Here is a 16007-nt window from a genome sequence, read left to right as displayed (position 1 = left end):
TGAAAATTCCACAGTATGATAAATATGTAGTGCCTTTGTGCTAACCTCTTTAATCACAGAACCGTTTCCTTTCTTCCCTCACTGTCTTACTCTCCTCATTTCCTGCATGTCGCTTCCTTCTCAGTTCAAGTACAGGGGTTATTTCCTACCCATAAGCCCCGGCGCTCGACGTGCCCCTCGTTTTGCGGCTCGTAGGAAGGTACCAGTGTGGTCTGCCCCGTCTGCAGTGATGTCATTCTAACTCTTACGCCAGTTGTTGTTCCAGTCTGGGCCGCCACAGACCTTAAATGAATCAGCGGGCATTTCTTTTCAAATCACTATGTCGGCTGTTGTCATGGGAGCTGACGTTGGCCTTTAGATTCAGGGAGTTGATAGATCACCGTGGCACTTTAACAATAGTTTGAAGGAGTTTGGGTGTTGCGCAAAAACCAAAACAAACACGACGCTAAAGCTTGAGATATTATCACATAACAATAACAGATCTGTGAGTGAGTCTTATCTTAGCTTATGTGTACAAATGTGGGTAATCTTTTTCTAATTTAAGTGCTTCTTAAGTCACAGATTAACTCCAGTTTTCTTTTGCATTCGAGGCAGCTGATTAAGAACAGTCATTTGGCCGTGTTTGTGTGCGTGTTTAGTCCTGATTCAAATTTGGAAGTCAAGTAGTGTCATATGTCGGTCAAGGTGCAGTGTTGTTAGCTCAACTGCTTTGCTAGCTCCGCCTTAATCATTGTACAAGCTGTTGTGTGTCTGCGTCTGAATGTTATGTATTGACATGTTGGTTTCATGCATGGTTTGAGTGTGCGGTGTTATAACTCTTAAAGACGTTTTTCAACCGTATTTTGTTGCCATGAATCTTGTTGGTGCCTGGAATCTGTCCTAGCCACTAGAAACAATATACCCTGAATTATCATTATTCAACTATTAAACTTTTTTTTTGTTTTTTTAATTAAGTGGTGATGTTGTAACCAGTGGTGGAACGTGACAAAGTAAAAGTAGTAAATGTCTGTGTAATCCTTCAGTCGTCCAGGTCTGACTTTTACTATAAAAGTAGTAAAGTACTGTACTTAAGTAGAAATTTTAGTTGTGTATTTTAGTAAATTTTACAGTGGATACTTTTTACTTGTACTTCACTACATTTTTGAACAGAACTGAAAAGTAAAAGTATTTTTTATGTCACGTTGTCTGAGACCCACTGAAATGGCTGAGGGTTTATTTTTAGCCTCTTCGTAGTTTGAGCAACCAAAACTGTATAAATAAAAACAGCTACAGAAAAGTATGACTCAGGAAAACAAGAATTGATTCAGTTGTTTCTATTGAACAAAATTCAACTCAAAATCACTACATATAAAGTATTATAAGACCTCAAAATATGCACGAAATGCTTTTACTTTTTACTTTAAGTACTTTAATACTTAAATAGATTTTTCATGTGATACTTTTACTTAAGTAGAAGTAGATACCGGAGCAAAAAATACTCAAGTAACAAAACGGAGTACTTCTTCACCTGATTTTAACTCACTATAAATGTGTTACCATTTTACATCAGTAGAAATAAAACCCATGATTCTATAAACGTTAAGAGCGTAAACGTTATAAATGTTTCAGATTTTTCTTGCACAACAAAAACATCAGCGCTAGCACCACCAGGTTTATTTGACGTTTACCGAAAGTCCAAGACATTAACAAAACAACAGTATTTGAGGCATCACAGACATTAATGAATCTTGAGCAAAGGCTTGTTATTTTCCATTGAGCGTTGCTATGTTGTGTGTGTCTGGTTGCAGTGTCGCTCTGGTGCTGTGTCATCAAATTCACACCCACAGGAAACAGCAGTGCATTGTTGTTTTAAACCTATTGAAATATTCCCAAGTAAACGATGGTAATATATTCTTACGCATACCTCCTTTTGTCTTTTCACAGTCCCCCGTGTCGGTCCCCCATCGTATCCGCTCCACCAGCAGGAGCACTCGAGAAGGAAAGACGCTATCAGAAATTAACTGTGAGTTTTGATCCAAAGCCAAACTCTGGATCCTACGCTTTCCCACAATGCACTAACAATGACCTCTTATGACCTTTTTTCAGTTGGCCAGGTGAAATTCGACCCTCCGTTGAGAAAGGAAACAGAGCCCCACCATGAGCCTGTAAGTGTGCGGTACATTCTGCAGTATTTATCTCACTTGACCAGAATTATCAGGTTTACATAAGCGATATAACCCAGACTCATTCACAGGAATAATCAAATATCCACATTCTTTTTATGTAGCTGGTATTTTAAGTGCAATATTCAGCGCTGGCGGTCACATAATGATAAACCAATGGTAGCGAAGACATCCAGTTGTCACCATAGACTGTATATATAAATGGGCATAGCTAACCTGCTAGCCGTCGCCCCTCTCTCTGTACCTGCTGCTGTCAGACTCGTCATTTTGGTCTTAAAATGTTCGTATTAACCCGCTCTACATGATTCTGGTGTTTTTATTTCGCTTTTGTGCCTGTAAATCAAGATGTAAACATTAATAACAGACAAATCAGGCACCTTCTTTCCCTGAGTTTGCTCTCGATAGCATTAGCAACAGGTTTGATTGACAGCGTCGCTTAGCTAAGGCAACCTCGCTCAGGATTGGCTCTTTGGTTGCTATGATACTCGCGGTCGGAATTCAAAATATGCAACTCCGCTCCAAATTGGCCCCTATAACCGCTAGCCTCGATGAGCTTCATTTGACTGAAACGGAGCGCTATGGGCGACGTCACACTCTTAGTCCATGTCTTTATACAGTCTATGGTTGTCACGCGCACAGCATTTCCATCTTGTCTTCTTTTTTTTTTTTTTTTACCCACTTTTCTCAATGCTTTTTTTTTTTCCCCCTGTGGCAACATCTTCTCATTTGACATCTTCTGGCTTCCACTTCATCTTTTGTTTTATTAAGCTGGAAGTCTGAACAACTTTCTCTGGCTTTCACTCGTTTATCCTCTCCCTCCATTTCCCACTTGGGTCGTTGTTTAATTATGTTGTGCTTCTCTGTCTTGCTGACCACTCTGTTTTTTTTCCTAGACCTTCAGATTATAGATGTTGTGCGTGGAATCAATAAGCTGTTACCACATTCATATCTAAGCCAGCATAAATACACACTTGAGGCAGTGTAAGGGACATAAGTTTACTCACGCAGAAAGAACACACACTGTAATGCTTTTAAAGAGAATAAATCCATTACTTTCTTAACTGATTGATAATACACATAATAATGTCATTGATACTTTGCGGTGACATCATGCTGGGGGTGTTCTACATGGATGCATATTGGCGGAATGTTCAACAGTTACCATGGAGACACAATACACACGATAGAGTTTATAGATCTGTCTGAAAACTCAAGAAAAAAAATGCTGAATGGATTTAAACAACGCATTTTCAGGAGCCAAGCGTTCACGGTTCTGCTTAAGTGTTTTCAACAAAAAGGTGAGAGCGACTAACTGAAAAACCGTTAGCTCACGTCTAACTGTAACGCGATGTGAGACGGACTTGTTTAACAGTAAAAAAAAAATCTGCTCACCTGTTGTAGCTACAGCTAAGTCAGCGCTTTCTGATCAGATTGCGTTAAATTAAAGCTCACATTAAAGTCTTAACAAAGCCTCAGACAGAGCAGCGCCTTTTAGTTAGCATCACACCCCCAGAGAAAGTTGATGACACGACAAGTATCAATACATGTTTGTGGTGGATACAGTCGTTTTGCTGGTGGCGGTGGGGAGCTGGTGCATGGTGCGAGCTTCCAGTTATATTGCCTGAAATGTGCAGATCTGGTTGCTTGTTCTCAGTTTGCCTAATGGACCTTCACGAGCCCAAAGTGTAAATTGCAACAGTGAACACCTACATAAACATAGAGAGCTGAAGGGCGTTTATCATAGACCTGATGTGTGAAATTATTCAAAGCAGTGGCATCATAGACTGTGTAAAGAAGTGGACTTAGTGAGTGTGACGTCGCCTGCAGTGTTCAGCTCCAGTCAAATGAAGCTCATCGAGGCTAGAGCAGTTATAGTGGCAATTTGGAGCTGATTTCCATATTTGGAATTCCGACTGCAAGTATCGAACGCGGCGGCTAGCGGGTTAGCTATGTCCATTTGTTTATACAGCCTATGAGTGACAAGGCAAGGCAAAGTAATTCAAAGTGCTTTACAGAATAAGAAACGTTAAAATCATAATACAATAAATCAAAACATAAAAAATCATCATAACAAAAAACTTTATTCTGCACTTACATGGCATATATTCAGCAAATTATTGGGTTATTTTCTGTGATAGTTTGAAATTAATAAGATTTTTTTTTAAAGATAGAGCATACAATACATCAAGGACACTATAATGGGCTACATTAAGATCCAGCTCTCCAAAATACACTTCATAAACATATAAATCCATATCATATTGTGTCAGCCGTCTATTTTCTGCATCAGTCCAACCAAAACAAATTACACTTCTTCCGGAATAACGTCCCAGATTGTCATAACCTTCCGTCATACTTATTCTAGACCACCATACCATTTATCGATTAAAGATTTAATCCCATTTGTGCACCCATCAGCCTCTGGTCCACCCCTGTACTCACCCCTGCCCCATACCCTCCATGCGTCCAGGTTTATGTATTAACTGAGGTCTCTCTCGCTCTCTTGCTGACCAGTGTGATTCTGAGCCCTATCTGGACTGTGTCGAGGAGCACTACTATACCGCAAGACCTAATCTGGTAGTACTTTTCTCTCCGTCCCTATCTCTGCCTCTGCGCCTCCACTTAAAATAGCCTCTTTTCTTATCATTGTCACATTTCACGTAAAGTTCTGTTGCTCTTGTCTTCTTCCTGTCTGGGCCCCTGTTTCTTGTTCATTTTTCAGATCTGGCTGTTTAGTTAGCGTTCTGTTCATTTTTTAAAAGCGTTTTTCCTAGCTTTAGCATTTGCATCGCTAGCTTTCAGATGTCACGGTGTCAACTGTCAAGACTCTGTGGTATTGCTTGTTCTGGCACACATTCGCAGGGGAAGTTTGGCGAGGTCATACACACACGTTTTAAACACTTTAGGGGTCCTGGTTTTATTTCTACTCCAACGCTTCTTTGTAGATTGTCTGTTTCCATCTATTTGTTCTAAAGCTACATTTTTCAAACTTTTACGCCTAGCGGTAATGTGTACTACTATTTTTTGTCAAATATGTTGTGTCTTATATGCTTGTTTATGTCTGCATGCTTGCTGTATTCTGGTTTTCATAAAATGTAAAGCACCGTAGTTTGGTCCGTATATTAAAACACAAATGTTTGAAATTTGTGTTTTAATGATGTAACTGACATAACTGCGATCATTTCTTCAAATCGTTAGCGTCTGTTTAATATGTACAGTACCCCAACCAGGTATAACATAATGACCTAATAAGTAGCCCACATTTATATATATATAGCGCTTTTCTACTTTCATGGGACGCAAAGTACTTTAAATCAAGGAACCACCCATACATTCATACACCAGTGTACGCAGATTCTATGTTCTAGTGTTGTTTCCTCATCACAAACGGATCTGGAGTTGTGTTTTGTTTCATTCACACATGTTTAACACACAAACTCTGCATATTTAGGCTGAGTTCTTCTCTCAAACAGAAAACTACGTAGACGAACTACCGTAAATTTCAGACTATAAGCCACTACTTTTTTCCCACGCTTTGAACCCTGCAGCTTATACAACAGTGCGGCTAATTTATAGATTTTTACTGCCTAACGCCCACTGGGGGGGGCGCTCTAACAGTAAATGCAAAAGTGAGACATGGGGAAAGATTATGAACTGATGCTTTTCAGACAGTTAAAAAAAAAAAAAGTCCTGAATTTAAAAAGTTCCTAAATTCAAACTAAGAAAAACCTTCTGTGTACCATCTTTCTGTGTAAATATCACATGTTACAACACAAAAACCTGCGACTTATATTCAGGTGCGGCTTATATATGTACAAAATTGATTTTCTTTTCAAATTTAGCTGGTGCGGCTTATATTCAGGTGCGCTTTATAGTCCGAAATTTACGGTAATAATAAATTGTTACTCAAACGTGCGGATGAAATAAAACACAACTCCAGGTCTGTTTTTGAGGAGGTAACAACATTATAACATGACTTAAAGCTCATAAGAGTCGCTTTTTGTCTCGCCCAAGGACAAAACAACAGTATTTATCTGTGGGAGCGTAATCAAACCAGTGGATGTGACCGCTCTACCAACAATGTTCTTGTTGAGAGTGGGATTCGAACACCACCAGAATCACTGACCCTATCCCTGGAGTCTTTTTTTAATTTTTTTTTTTTTTAAGTGACTTCCAACACCCCACAAAATGTAAAAATGATTTGACCCAACTATGTATCCTCCCTGTCTTTGGTCATAATGTTATCCCTGGTCTATGGTCACACAATGGGGATAAGATGATATCACTTTACACTCAGTTGACCATATTATTTATCCCACGATTATTAAAGTCACTTATGGAGTATTCATTTATTTAGAGCGTTCCTACATTGTCAAGACGGCCCAAATTCCTTTTGACAAATACGGCGTTTCCTAGGTATTAAAACTGCCTCTTTTTTTTGTAGGAATTGCAGTTGGAGTACGGACACGATTCACCGAGTCTATTGGGAGGAAACAATAAGTAAGTCTATTTTTATTATTAAAACTGTTCCATTTCGATTCTGTTTGGTCTGATGGTTTGGTGAAGGATAGTAAAAGTAGTAACATGTTCTGTATCCATTTTTTTTAACCTTTTTTTAACAGGAGTTTGCTCAAGTCTGTGGAGGAGGAGCTGCTGCAGAGGTATGTGTATTTGTCGTACTTCCTGATTCACACAGGTCTTCTTGATTTGCTGGTGTTTTAACTAAGCCCAACCCATCAATCAATTAACGGCAAGACTAATCAGAACAATTACATGCGACTAACGGCAGGGCTGTGCTCAGGGCTGTGGGTGAGGGGGGGACTCTTCATTCTCTTCTTCTTCTTTTTCTTCTTCTTCTCCTCCGTTGCTGCTTTTGGCTTTGGAATCCGGCAGTGCTTTGCGGGAGCTTTGCAGGGCATGGCTTACACACATACTCAACAAATGCTCGGTCACAGACTCTGGCCAGTGCGGCAGTGGATAATCTTATCGAACGCTTCGCCCCAAAGACTGTGATTATCACCTCTTAAGCTCCTCTGTTTTACTTAAGGCAAAAGAAAATGTGAGATTGAAAGAGAATATGACTACTTCTATTGAGCTGTGGTTTTATGGGTTATTGTTATATTTGGAAAACATACCGTCCATTTTGGGGGGGAGAATAGCTTTTGTTTTTATTATTATTATTACTACTACTACTACTATGATTTATTTATTTATTTATTTATTTAAATTTATTTTTATTTATCTATTTATTGTTTTTTATTTATTTACTTTTTTATTTATTTTTTTTATTTTTTTAGGGGACATTTTTTCCATGATAAAGTTTTAGTTGGGATTCTACACTTTGTGATTTAAAGGTCCTATATTGCACAAAGTGGATTTTTGTGAGCTTTAAGTCATATTATAATGCCTTTACCTCCCCAAAAAGAGACCTGGAGTTGTGTTTTGCTTCATTCTCACATGTTTGAGTAATTTATTATTAGTCTGTCTACATCTCCAAAGCTCAAAACGCTCTGTTCCACCTTGTGATGTCATGGTAGTGGTAGTTTTCAAGTTAACAGCTCCTTTTTAGCTTTAGTTCAGTAGAGATTGGCAATTCCAGGTCTGAAATCTTTCAAATGATTCAAGTGAAGGTGTGTGGAGTTTAAAAACACAGTGGAGCACTTCCTGTATTACCACATGATGACATCACAAGGTGGAATAGAGGAGGAATAGTTTTCTCATCTTAAATACGCAGGGTTTGTGTGTTAAACATGTGAATGAAACAAAACACAACTCCAGATCTGTTTGTGATGAGGAAACATTATAACATAGATCAGAACATAGTGTGATATGGGCCCTTTAATTACCAGAGACAAAACAGATCAATCTTTACAGTTTGGATGTATTTGGGCAGATTTGAGGGCCCCATAAACATATTTTCTTGTAGTTCTTCTAGCACGGAGGATCTCGTTGTGCTATGATACTACTGTACAGTGGGATGAGTCTTCAGACAGTGACATTTGATCTAGTGATGGGCTCAGGGCAGACCTGTTCTTCTTAGGTGTGCCTCAGGTGGATTGTAATTATCCAATTGCAAAATAACCAGTATTTGAACAGGAAGTGGCTCTTTGACAGCTGCTGCTAATCCTTTTGAAACTGTATTTGTTTACATGTGATAAGATCAGGGTTTAGTGTTGGCTTCACTCAGATCTTCCTCTCCCTCCCTCCCTCCCCCCTTCTCTGCATCCTCTGGCCTTGCTCTTCCCCCTTTGTCCTCTGGTCCCCTCATCCCGGCCACATTCACCCCCTCGACCCCGTTTACCCCTCCCCGTCTTCTCGTCTCCCCCTGCCCCTGTCTCCACCTCCGCTCCCAGGGGCCATGTGGCACACTTAGGGGATGATGAGGATGAGGATGTTGCTGATGATGAAACTCACACTCAGTAAGTTGTCTCGCAGCCGTAGCCCTAGACGCCGGCCTCACTTCTCTGTCCCGCTCGCTCTCATCCTCCCCTCCCCCCCTGCTCTATTACAACTTACCGCACGTCGGGAGGATGAGGATGAGGATGAGGAGGGGGGGGCAAACGAAGTAGGCTCTCTGTCTCTTTGCCACAGTTTCATCTACGCATCTGTAAGCAGCACACCCCACCATCGCACCTCAAAGACACCTGCGTTTGTGTGTGTGTGCTCTCTCCATGCTCTCACCACTGTCTTTTGTATACTTCTAATTAACTAACAATAACCCTAACCTGAAAACCCACCCAGATTCACACATTACTTCAAAGAAAAAATGGGGAAGGGGGGTCAGCATTTGCATAAAATAGATTACAGGCTTAATATAAAACTACGCAACACCGATATGGCTTAGTTTTGTTGGACTCTGGGTTTGGTTTCAGTCCATAGATGACCTCAACATCTCGTTTGCCGTATTTTTGCTTTGCCATCTGCCTTACCGCTGTGTGTGTCTGTATGGTGGTGTGTGCGCCTTCTGTCTTGTCTTGCTTTTTATAAAACTATGTCTATATCTGGCAGTCGGTCTTGGCCCCTCACTGTGTAAAAACAAACATCTACTGAAGAGCAGAGCATCGCTGCTTCTTGTTAATTTTAAAGTTTGATTCTCACAGAAAATATTGATACAAATGATTAATAATATCCATGTTTTGCTTTCTTGATGGCAGAATTAGCGATTTAGCTTCTCATGTATCATATATTGTCACATTTCCCGCTAGAACCATAGACTGTATATATAAATGGACGTAGCTAACATGCTAGCCGCCGCGTACCAACCAGGAAGTTCCATCAACTCTGGCTCCAATTCCCTTTCTATTGAAAAACTGTCGCCGCGCTCTCTGTAACTGCCGCTGTCTTTTTGGTCTTAAAATGTTCGTCTTAACCCGCTCTACATCATCCTGGTGTTTTTATTTCGCTATTGTGTCTGTAAATCAAGATATGAACATTAATAAGAGACAAACCAGCTGCCTTCTTTCTCCAAGGTCACTCCTGTTAGCGTTAGCAACAGGTTTGATTGACAGCGTTGCTAAGCACCTGCTCCCTGCTAAACCAGTTATGCAGGCGGAAAGGGGCGTTAACTTCAACAGCCTCGCTCCGGATTGGCTCTTTGGTTGCTATGATACTCCAAATTCGCCGCTATAACCGCTCTAGCCTCGATGAGCTTCATTCGACTGAAGCTGACGTCGCACTCACTCAGTCCACTTCTTTATACAGTCTATGATCTGTACCATGCTTCTTTAAACCACACCATTATTTTTCCATCTATTTCATATCTCAGTAATAACTAGCAGAGATTCAAAGCCTGTGCTAGTTTTTACTGTCTCCTGTTGTATCAGTGAGAGATACAACTTGAATCAGTGTCACTCCAGTTTTTAGCTTACACTATTCCTGTTTGTATATGTACAGAGGCAAAGCGTCTGTGGCAAAGTTAATGTTTCAGTTCATGAGTGTCGCTTAACTAATTTGACTCAGTTAATTACTTGATCCTAGTTTATCCATATAATCTTCTGTAACTCGTTTCACATGCCATTGTCGGTGTGTACAATATAATGTAGTAAATGTAGAGATCGACTGATATAGTTTTTTTTTTTTTTTAATTCTGACAAAACAATGGCCGATATCTAGGGCCGATTTTAGATCATCTCCCCCAAAGTATATCATCATTTTCATTTTTTACAAACTCACACATAACCCTGTTTCAGTACAACCTGGATAAGAGAGCTGTAGTCACATTTTTGCAGTACCCTCTTTGGACTAAAACGTTCAAATTCGGTTTTACACATATGTTTAGGCAGCTGGTGAGCACAAACCAAATATCGGCCTCTGGTTTGTGATTTAATTCCGATAGCCAATACGCTAAGAAGTGCAAATATCGGCCCAATATATCGGTCTGTCTCTAAGTAAATGGCACACTATTCTTTGCCACTCTAGTCATCTGTACATATACTTATAAATACAATCTTTATCCATTTTACTTTTTCATTAATTACATTTTTATCATGTTGTGACTAATGGTTCACTGCTGTTGTCACTTTAAAAAAACTAATACAAATTCATATATTGTTTGTATTAGACTTAAATGACAGGATTGATCTGGTTTTACTAAATTTAATCATTTAAATTCTGAGCTTTAATACCATTTAATTCTTCATTTTCGTTGTTTTGTAAATGCAATACAGTGTAAAGTTCTAACATGAATCTAAACAGCAAAACATTAGTTTCACTATGTTTCTTTTTCAGTAAATCCAGCACGATCATGAGGCCAAAAGTGCCGCCTCCACTTCCTCCTAAGGTGAGAGAAAATGTTTATTAAACTTGGATATGGAGGTGTTATGGCTCTGGCAGGAATGTTCCACTGTATGTCATTAAATATATCCATCTAGGCCTGTCACGATTACGAATTTTGAAGTGAGATACAGTAGATCGCTGAAGTAAATATAGACGATAAATGATAATATTGAAACACATTTATGCCATTGACGCAAAAACCCAAGAGCAGATTTAAACTACACAAAATATTCTAGATCTACAACGGCCTGGGAACGTCGTGGGGTTTCACTGGAGCAGCTGGAGGAAGGGCTAAAAAACCATGAGCTGTGATAAATAAACAGCAGAATGAAACTAGTAAAGTATTTAGTTTGCATCTGAGTCATAGAAGTGATTCATTCAGCCTTTTACGGCCTAAAGGTTCCAGATTACACTATTCTCAGATCTGTTATAATGTTGTTTCCTCATCACAAACAGACCTGGAGTTGTGTTTTTTTGTTTTGTTTCATTCACACATGTTTAACACACAAACTGAAAACACTCTGTTCCACCTTGTGATGTCATCGTGTGGTGATACAGGAAGTGCTCTGCTGTGTTTTTAAACTCCACACACTGATTTCAACCCTGGAATTGCCTATTTCTACTGAACAAAAGGTAAAAGTTCACTTGAAAACTACCACTTCATGACAGCACAAGGTGGAACAGAGCATTTTGAGCTTTGGAGATGTTACAGACTGATAATAAAAAGTTACTCAAACATGTGTGAATGAAACAAAAACACAACTCCAGGTCTGTTTTTGAGGACGTAACAACATTCTGATATGGTTCAAAGTTCAAAAAGAGTCAGTTTTGTGTAATATAGAACCTTTAAATCTGAAACAAAAATTAAAACAAAAATGTCCCAGTTCTGCAAACAAACTGTCCACATGATAAATATTCACCCCACCAAAAAAAATATTGGTTCAGTTTCATATATTGAACGATAAGTTGATACAGTAATTGCTGCTTCTACACAGATAACCGTAACTTCATCTAGAGGCATCACTTGGTGTTTAATAGTTAATGATGATGATGATGTTTAATCCCATGATGCAACAGGACATTCCAGACCCAAAGCAATAACATCTCCATAGAGACAATGAGTTACATTCTGCACCTTTAAAATCAAATACTTTTCGCGTGTTTGAAAGTTTGTTAGGACAGTAGACGGTGCAAATATTTAGAATTTATAGAGAACACAGTGTTAATTAAATCTGTTTTTTTGTTTTTTTAGCCCAAGTCCATCCCCACTTCCACACCGCCACCACAACCCAAACTGAAACCAGACGACAGCCAATCACACAGCGAGGACGATGGGGGCGGGACAATCAAACGTTGCCCCATCCCGGAGACTTCGAGCCCAGCCAAACCCTCCAACGTACCCCCACGGCCCCCGCCCCCAAAGCTGCCACCCCACCGGCGCAGTAGCCTAGGTAACGAGAGCACGACCCGCTCGGAAGTGGAAAACTCAGCCCCAGAGGATGATGGGAGCTTTAGGCATTTCTGGGAGTGGCTTCACACGCCCCACACAGAGGAGGAGCTAGAGGAGGCTTGGGAGGTGCTGAAGGAGGTCAAAGAGGAGCAGGAGAAAGAAAAGGAAGCCAGTAAGAAACGGATTAGTTGATCAGTAGTCTCCGCTGACCCTGTCCTCCCCTCCGATTGGTCGTCTGCTCTCCCATTAGTCGGTCCTCGTAGTCTGATTATTTGTGCCATAACATTAACAGCAAAAACTTTGTATTTGTGTTTCGAGTTCCTCCCCTCCATCAGCTCCTGCTCAATATGATTTTGCCTTTTTGAAGTGGTGCTTTTGCAAATGTGATGTTCTTAACCCAATCAGCCAAAAACTTAAAAAGTGACCTCAGAATTTTTATGCTTGAAGTAAAAACTACCATGTACAGTACCGAGTATTTACCATAAGATATTTTTAGATCTTAATAACATTTATTTCTTTGCATTCTGAAGTTTGCTATGATTTAATACTTTTGGCATTGCAACATATGACCAAACTTGGATTTTTACTAGTTTTATGTCGTAGTTCCTGTTTGTTTTTTTTATACACACCCCTGTTTATGTTTATACCAGTCGTCACCTGAACAAACTTTTTAAAACCTTGAGTTTTTGCACGTTATTTTGAGGCATCCACACTGAAATACTCACTCACATTTGATTTTCTTCTCCAGCTTTTATCCTTTCTAACCACTCTCCCTCGGCTCACAGCGGTCACTGTTTGCTTATGTTTGACTCCATTTGTGTGTGTAGTCGTGTTTAAGTGTACTCACCAAACCCCAGCCCGTGTACACGTCTATTATTCACCGGCCCCTAAACAAACACCTGCAAATGGAGCATGCACTTTTTTCCTCCTCGACACTCGATTCACAAACTCAGGGAGGTGTGCCTTTGTTGTTCCAGGTAATGGTTTGAGCTCTGCACACAACGGGGAGAGGGACGGGCCTCCAGAGAGGCAGTCCACGATGCCCCCTAGTGTCCCAGCGAGGAAAGACAAGAAGGATGTTCCGGTAAGAGCCATAACTTGAAGGAATGGGTTAATACTACTATGTCTCAAACCAATTGAATATAGTTTACCTTACTTTTATTTCCAAATTAATTAAATAATAAATTCTACCTCTTGTTGCTCTTTGCTGTGTGGAGCTGTCTGTACATATTTGTGTATAATATTCACAGTACTGGTTATGTCAGTATTTTTCCATCACTGTCTCCAGCAACTTGTCAGTGGTGGAAGAAGTACTCAAGTCTGTTAAGTAAAAGTACAGATACCAGAGCAAAAAATATTCAAGTAAAAGTAAAAATGTCACCTGGGAAAAATCTAATTAAGTACAAGTATTTAAGTCCATTTAAAAATGTACTTCAAGAGTAAAAAGTAAAAGTATTGGCAGAAACAATTTAATACATTTTTGCTCAAATTATGAATGTGTTAAAAATAAACCCCTTTTCAGCAGGTCTCAAACAATAATAAATACTTTTACTTTTCAGTCCTGTTCAGAAATGCAGTGGAGTAGAAAGTACAGATACTGCTCTTAAGTGGTATCTGTACTTAACTCAGTACTTTGTATGATGTTACGTTCCACCGCTGGAGGATGTACTTGACATTCTGGTACTTCACTGTAATTCACTGTATTTTTCTCACAGATGCCTGTCAGTAATGGCCTTCCACCAACACCTAAAGTCCATGTAAGTATTAAACTATTTGCACAGTGTGTTTCAATAATAAATTGTAGTCAGTGTATTAATATTTACTTGTATTTCTGTGGAATTTAAAGTTATTATTTATTTAAGAAATAACCAAAGAAAAGTTAATTAAAACGTGGCATACGCTTTGTCAAATGTCAAATATGATGTTTTTCCTTATTAAAAATGACATATTTTTCAGATGGGTGCCTGTTTCTCTAAAGTGTTCAACGGCTGCCCCTTAAAAGTCCATTGTGCCACTTCCTGGATTAACCCAGACACGAGAGGTGAGAACAGGTTTATGTTTTCTGATTTAAAGATTCCGTTGGATCGCTCATCTGTAATAATTGTGCTGGGTGTGTTTCAGACCAGTATTTAATATTCGGCGCAGAGGAGGGCATTTACACATTAAACCTGAACGAGCTGCATGAGACGACAATGGAACAGGTCTGACACCCTCACACCGTACAGTCTGATGAATAAAACAATAGATTAATTATAAACACATTTAAATCAGACGTATTGTGCTTGTGTCTGCTTTATAGTTATAACATAATGATCCACTAGACTCATAGATTATAATTTACACATTTAAATGACAATATTCATCTAAAACGACGTAATAAAACAAACAAATCCTGTGGCCTCTGTGTTTGAAAACTGCGGTGCCCATTGGGAGTTGACGTTGCCATAAACGTAATCACAAAAATGTCCACGCGACGCTGCAGAATCCTTCGCGTATCACTGATTAAGAAAATTAAATTGAAGAACGAAGTAAGTGCGTCACAGAGGGCGTGTACCGTTGGAGGTGAAAACGGGGATTGAGCGGCAAAATGGCGACTTAAAGAGAAGCGAACGTGCACGAATCGCAACAAATACAACTTCAGAGGGAGAAGGAAACGACTATGACGGGGTTAAAATCTCTGAAAAGTCGATTGTGCAGAATAGGTCTGATTTGAAACAATAGTGTTATTTTCATTAATTTACTCGCCAGAAACAGTTAGAAATGTTATGTCAGTTGAAACCTTAGTTCGCCATTAATTTAAGTTAAATCAAGTTCACAAAGAAAGTGTCATTATGTTTATTTTTATTAAAACGCTGCTAAAATACCATATCGCTGTAATCAAACACATTAAATATTCCACTCAAAACAGCAGCCTCGATGTTTCAATTCTGCGCACACTGATATATGAACGTGTGAATCTGTCAGTGGTTTCTTGATTTAAAGCTCTTTTGAGTGTCTTGAAGGTGGAAAAACACTATGTAAAAATGTGACTGTTTACCTTTTTTTTTTACCGTTTCCAGCTCTTTCCTCGCCGGTGTACCTGGTTGTACGTCATGAACAACTGTCTTCTGTCTATATCGGGTAATAAACACTACAGCCAAATCATTTTAAACTAAACTATTGAGAAATGTAAACAGTATCTTGACATTTTATTCACATGTTTTGTTCTTTTGCAGGAAAAGCCTCTCAGTTATATTCACATAACCTGAGTGGTCTGTTTGAACAGGCCAGACAGTTACAAAAGTTACCTGTAGCCATTCCTACACACAAGTTGCCTGATAAGATGATTCCCAGGTATAAATGATTCTGTTTTTTGTACCATTTCCACCGTTTTTGTGAAAAGAAATCCCATAATGCACTTAACGCAAGCATCTGGATAACCTGGAGTGTTTTTCCACAACAGGAAGTTTGCTGTGTCCAACAAAATTCCAGATACTAAAGGGTGCCAAAAGTGTTGTGTAGGTGAGTGACGTCAGAATACAGTAACATAATTCAAATCAGGCGTGACATTGTCATAAATGGTCTCATTGGAATGAATGGAGTAGTATTACTAAGACGCTGATTTTGGGGGGAGGGGGATG

General features: G+C 39.4%; 1 protein-coding gene across 14 annotated transcripts in view; it reads left to right on the top strand.

The window, feature by feature from the left end:
* The window catches only part of LOC117382835 (mitogen-activated protein kinase kinase kinase kinase 3-like), a 42682-nt gene that overhangs the window by 18996 nt on the left and 7679 nt on the right, over positions 1–16007 (top strand). For 2 of the 14 annotated variants that reach the window (XM_033980069.2, XM_055227197.1), the window contains exons 13-27: positions 1924–2002; positions 2086–2144; positions 4677–4739; positions 6607–6662; positions 6785–6823; positions 8516–8581; positions 10890–10941; positions 12190–12559; positions 13365–13471; positions 14103–14144; positions 14344–14428; positions 14509–14588; positions 15447–15507; positions 15603–15720; positions 15830–15888. In XM_033980069.2, coding sequence (XP_033835960.1) covers positions 1924–2002; positions 2086–2144; positions 4677–4739; positions 6607–6662; positions 6785–6823; positions 8516–8581; positions 10890–10941; positions 12190–12559; positions 13365–13471; positions 14103–14144; positions 14344–14428; positions 14509–14588; positions 15447–15507; positions 15603–15720; positions 15830–15888 — 1336 coding nt within the window. The remainder of the gene's footprint in view (positions 1–1923; positions 2003–2085; positions 2145–4676; positions 4740–6606; positions 6663–6784; positions 6824–8515; positions 8582–10889; positions 10942–12189; positions 12560–13364; positions 13472–14102; positions 14145–14343; positions 14429–14508; positions 14589–15446; positions 15508–15602; positions 15721–15829; positions 15889–16007) is intronic. The other 12 variants (XM_055227204.1, XM_055227202.1, XM_055227206.1 and 9 more) reach the window with 7 other exon arrangements.

Source organism: Periophthalmus magnuspinnatus, chromosome 15, assembly GCF_009829125.3.
Source record: "Periophthalmus magnuspinnatus isolate fPerMag1 chromosome 15, fPerMag1.2.pri, whole genome shotgun sequence".
Classification (NCBI taxonomy): Eukaryota; Metazoa; Chordata; class Actinopteri; order Gobiiformes; family Gobiidae; genus Periophthalmus; species Periophthalmus magnuspinnatus.
This window is presented reverse-complemented; position numbering and strand designations above follow the sequence as displayed.